The sequence below is a fragment of the Meleagris gallopavo genome, chromosome 5 (genome assembly GCF_000146605.3).
Source record: "Meleagris gallopavo isolate NT-WF06-2002-E0010 breed Aviagen turkey brand Nicholas breeding stock chromosome 5, Turkey_5.1, whole genome shotgun sequence".
Classification (NCBI taxonomy): domain Eukaryota; kingdom Metazoa; phylum Chordata; class Aves; order Galliformes; family Phasianidae; genus Meleagris; species Meleagris gallopavo.
This window is the reverse complement of record NC_015015.2, coordinates 3,264,408-3,269,799: the sequence shown is the minus strand read 5'-3', so window position 1 is coordinate 3,269,799 and position 5,392 is coordinate 3,264,408. Positions and strand designations below refer to the sequence as shown.

The window sequence follows — 5,392 nt, the reverse complement described above, 5'->3', positions numbered from 1 at the left end:
AGAGCGGGGTTGGTCTCTTCTCACTGGTGACAGGTGACAGGACAAGGGGAAATGGCCTCAAGTTGCGCCAGGATAAGTTTAGGTTGGATATCAGGAAAAGCTTCTTTACAGAAAGGCTTGTTAAGCACTGGAATAGGCTCCCTAGGATGTTACCATCCCTGGATGTGTTTAAAAACCATTTGGATGTGGTGCTCAAGGACATGATTTAGCGGAGGGTTGTTAGAGTTACGGCAGTATGGTTAGGCTGTGGTTGGACTTGTTGATCTTGATGGTCTTTTCCAACCTGAGTGATTCTATGATTCTACAATTACAATGTGTATTTAAGGATAGCCCTTCATTTTAGAGCTGAAGTAATGTCTCAAATGCCTAAATTCTCTGTTCTGATCACAGAGATTGATTTGAAGTGTAGACATACTGTGGTGCTCATTTCACAGACTGACAGGGAAACTTAAGTTGTTTTCCTGTAGCTGGTCCAGAAGCCTTCCCCCTCTTTTCTCTAGCTTTGAAACAAACAACAGCAGAAAAAAAAAATGGCAATTTTCAGACCATAGGATTACTCCAGCCTTCCTGGTGGCAACAATCTATATAGTATCTGGCTGTCTGTCAGCATGTTATCATGTTGGTAGTTATAAATTAACTCCAAATTCCACATATAAGCAGTTAGAGATGGAGGGGCTGGTGCACCTTTTCTGAACAGAATGTTGTCTCGCTGGAATACCTGTTAACACAACCCAGCTCAGGGTGTCATCTTGTGATAACCTTCTGTGAAAGTAGAGATCTCTTTAGGGTCCCATGATGAAAATGTTTGTGTGCATCCCCGAAATGTAAAATAACACAATAATTCAAGTTGGAAGGAATCTCCAGGGATCATCTACTCCAACCTTCTTCTCAAAGCCTATAAGAAACTTGAAAATACTTTCAGTGAAGAGGTGCATTGTCTAAATATTTCTTCTTTGCTTTTTTCAGATTTCTTTTTTTTTTTTTTTTTAGGGTGTTTATCAAAAGAAACAAACGGCAGGATTTTTCTCTTGCATCAGTTTTCCAGTTTACTGGTATCTATGTGACTCAATGTTTCAGGAAGTTTTTCCCTCTTTGTTTTATTTGTGTGTTGCATATGAAGTGAATATTGATAAATGAATGTGATAGTTTTCAAGGTGATTCAACAGATTTAACTTTGCCTCTCAGTAGAGCGGATAGACTCCAGAAATCACACAAGAAAGTTACTATAAGGATTTATTTTTTTTTTTCTGTAAAGCAAGCATGGAATTTTACCTGTTTTTTCTTTTTTTTTTTCCCTTGTAATCGTTGATGATAAGATAGAATTAGTTATCCATCTTCATTGTGTTTCTGACTGTTCAAAGTGAAGCAGTGAGTTAAATGAATTGTTCCGAAGACCTAGAACAACTTTAAAATGCTGTTGTGATAACTCTTGAATTGTTAGGATCATGTAGTTAGGAGCAGTCCATTTTGTGAGTGACACACCGGAGGGCTTTTTGGAGTCAACAGCATAATGCCTTTTTTCTCTTCCCTTGAACAGAACGAATAGGTACAACTTGGATGTAACCAACTAGAAAAACATTAATCCAAGCTGAAGTTTTTTAAAAGTCAGTTTCAAGAACAGAGCTGTACCTCACTTACGTATTTCAGTCTATCTTAAATTCTTTTGCTTCCAAAGGAACTGTGATACTTTAGGATATTTACTGGTTTTATTGACCCTACATTGACTGAAAAAACTGTCTGATTTCAGTGAGGGATATATTTATATTGAAAGCTGTGCCTACCTACTTCAAAGGCAACTACCATTTCAGAACTGGGGTAAGGAGTCTGGTGTTCTCAACATGATATAAGTAGATATTTTTGAGGAAAAAGGAAATTATTTAGCCATACTACGTTTTAGTAAATGCTCTGCAATTTTAATGTAAATATTAAATATCCCAACTAGCTTTTCATGTATTTGGAAATGTAGTTTGCAGCGCAACTTTATGACAATTGCTTTTTATATTCAGCAAGCATTTTCCTTTTCGCAAAGGATTTACTTATTTACTATTTTTGTTCCAGGTTTCAGTGGTATAGTATAACAAATGTCCCATTCCTTCCCTTCCTCTCTTACTCAACTGAGTGGAAGAAACAGTATTTGCAATGATTAGTAAGCTGAAGTCAGCTGCCACATGTAACCACAGTTAGCATGGATCAGTTGGAAAAATAGGTGAGGTACAATTCCTTAGGACTTTTACCCCTACCTCATTAATAATTTCTTCAATTCCACATGCACAAGGCAAGGTCTTGTGACTGCTGGTTGGGGTGACAGAGCTCTCAGTTGGCTACACTCTACCAAGCAATAAAGTAACCCAGCTCACTGCTGTAAGTGATAGAGTTCAGGTCTGATTTTCTTTTCAGTAAAACATAACCACTTTCCTTAGCACACTTGTGCCACAGAGGGGAGAATTAGTCCTTCAGGAATGGGGATATAGGTCCAGTGGGCCTAACGTCTCTGGCTGCTCCAGGAGTTGAACACTTAACTAATATTTAACACATGACGTATTGCCTTACCTGAAGCCTATGTTTCCATAAATTGCCACCGAAGCAGAGGATAAAAGATGGAAGTGAGAAGTGTGATGGGAGAGCCTGAGAGTGGAGATGGGAGAGTGTGATAAGAAGCCTGAGCTGTCGTGCTGCTTTTTGAAGGAGTGATATTATTCATTATATACATCTTGCATTTTCCCTTAATTATTCTAAAGCTGCAGATTACAGGGATTCTACTTGCTAACAAATAGCAAATGTAGTTACCAAGTCTGTGCAGTAGTGTAACTCAGTTGTTCACATGTTTTTCTTGGGCCTGATCCAAAAATGGCTGAAACTTTCAATTTATTTTGAATGGATCTTGGATCAGGCACTGTAGTGAGTTGCTAGTGTTCTGTGAAATGTTTGTTTTCTTTTGAATTTTAATCATTCTTGGTAGAATATTTGGTTATGGGTTGATAACATGTACCTGGATGAGTAGGAATGAAATAGACACTTATCTGTGTGATTTAATCACTTGAAGTGAGTCATTAATAATACCTCAGTTATAGATGCTGTGTTCGTGTGTCAGATCCACATTTCTTTGTCTGATTTCTCAGAATCGTCATGAAAGCTGTTGTCTATTACCATGTTAAAAAGAGGGTCTGTAAATTGTATTTCCTATATTGATTTACGTGTTTGTTTCTTTTTTCTTTTTCAAAAAGTACTAAAACAGGTACAACCAGTGGATAAGCAATGTGCACTGCTCTGAGCCCAAAAGCACGTGGGCCTGGCCTCTCTGATATGCACCAATACAGTCAGTGGCTTGCCAGCAGACATGAGGCCAACTTGTTGCCGATGAAAGAGGATTTGGCCCTGTGGCTCACAAACTTACTGGGTAAGATATGAGAAATGCAATCACTGGACAGCATGAGAATTCCACTCACTGTCAGTTGAGAATGAAAATCTTCAGACTTTGTTGTGCTTCAAAAATAAAGGTAGTTAGGATTAGCTAGCTAATTCCACCTAGAACAACTTTTAACAAGTCAGAAATATTCATGAATAGTTAGCCTACACAGTGATTCTGTAAGTTCAATTATGTTACTTGCATTCTCCTCAAATTTATTTTTCCTCAAATTTTCTTTTAAATTGACTTTCACGTGGGTTTTATGTGCCAATATAATTAAGCTACTTACTGCCATCTGATACATCTTATTTTCTATTGGAAGACCTTCCACAGACACTGAGTCCATGGAATACCTTGAATGAATGAACCCATTAAATAGTTTTTCACTGACCAAGCAGTCTAGTTGTGGATAATTGTTGTTCAACGCAATGCATGCAAAGACTTGCAGAAGTTTGTGTGTAGAAGGGTCTGACCTAGGAGTTGCAGCTGGGACCTGGAGATTTTTTGGTTGTGGTTGACCTCCTGATGCACGAAGCAGAAACAAATTGCTGATGGCAATTCACATAAATCATGCATTTCTTGGTAGATGTAAATCTTGTAAAATCCTCATCTGAAGAGAAACGCATCAGCAGTTGCTCTTTTTAATCAAAGAGGATAAACGCCTTTTAGACAAATTGACATTCACATGATACTCCTGGAGACAAACTTGGAAGAGCATTTTTAAAACTGGGATTTTTTCCTTCTGGAAATCTGCTTTGGTCAGAAAGTAGGCAATATTTTATCTTGCCTATTGTTGCAGTTGAACATAATCGGTGATATCATACAATGATAGAGTGCCTTTTCTTTGAATGTTCTACAGTATTGTAGGTTTTTTGTTTTTTTTTAAGGATAAAGGAAAATATTGTTAAGCTATGATAAACATAGAAAAACAGGGTGTAAGTAGAATGCACTTATACCACAATATTTTCAGATAGGCAATATTATTATTGGAATAGTTCTTTTAAAACTGACACCTTAAATTATATTGTTGTGTGGTACTTCCATTTAAATTAACAAATTCAAAATATTGTCCAAGCAAAGCCAGATGAAAATCCAGGAATCCTGCCTTTTTGCTATCATTGCCACAAGAAGGCAATCCAAAAGGAGGCTTTTTGAATTGGAGGCAGCCCATTCTGTTATGGATTTAATATATTGTTTAAACTTTTTAAACAATGAAGTTGTAGTGAGGCCCACTAAAACAAACAGAAGCTTGTTTGCAGTTCCTAACAGAGTTCTTCCAGTGACGAGTTTAGGAATGAGGTCACTTTTTTTAGTTAGAAACCAGCAGGAGGTTCTGAAACGCCAACTGTAATTAAAAATCTGATTTTTCATATGGACACCAAACTCTTCACTGCACAAGTAAATGGGCACAGCCTTCTTTTAATTAAGCAACATGCACAGCTCATTTGCATAATGCATTCCCCAACACCTTCTCACATGCAAGTTGTTATTTTCTCAGCTTGTTGTGAAGAACTGAAGTTATAGTGATTTGTTAAAGTGCTTTGAATTCCTATGTAGAATTCCTACGTAGACATTGTTATTCAAATGAATTAAGTTAAAATTCAGTCAAAATAAATTAAGTGTAACTGAATTAATGTATTAACATATTTTGTATATTCACTCAGAATTCAAATTTGGTTTAATTACTTTATAATTGGGGTTAACTTTCATGAGAGGAGGGACACAAGCATTTTGCTGTGGGATAAAATTTGTATGAGTTTGTAGCATGCTGTTATCTTGTTGTAAATACCTGCTTATACTCTTATTTCACGATATCCAAAAAGGATATGCAGCATGCAATTGTTTGGATGTGGTGCTCAAGGACATGATTTAGCAGAGGATTGTTAGAGTTAGGGTAGCATGGTTAGGTTGCAGTTGGACTTGATGATCTTTCAGGTTTCTTCTATGCTTTTTTTTTTTCTCTTTTGTTCTTTCTTTTTTTTTCTT

General features: G+C 36.8%; 1 protein-coding gene across 3 annotated transcripts in view; it reads left to right on the top strand.

Moving 5' to 3' along the window:
- The window catches only part of GAS2 (growth arrest specific 2), a 101,475-nt gene that overhangs the window by 26,752 nt on the left and 69,331 nt on the right, over positions 1–5,392 (top strand). For all 3 annotated transcript variants that reach the window (XM_019615268.2, XM_010710708.3, XM_010710707.3), the window contains one exon: positions 3,225–3,397. In XM_019615268.2, the coding sequence (XP_019470813.1) occupies positions 3,256–3,397 (142 nt within the window). In that variant the 5' untranslated portion in view covers positions 3,225–3,255. The remainder of the gene's footprint in view (positions 1–3,224; positions 3,398–5,392) is intronic.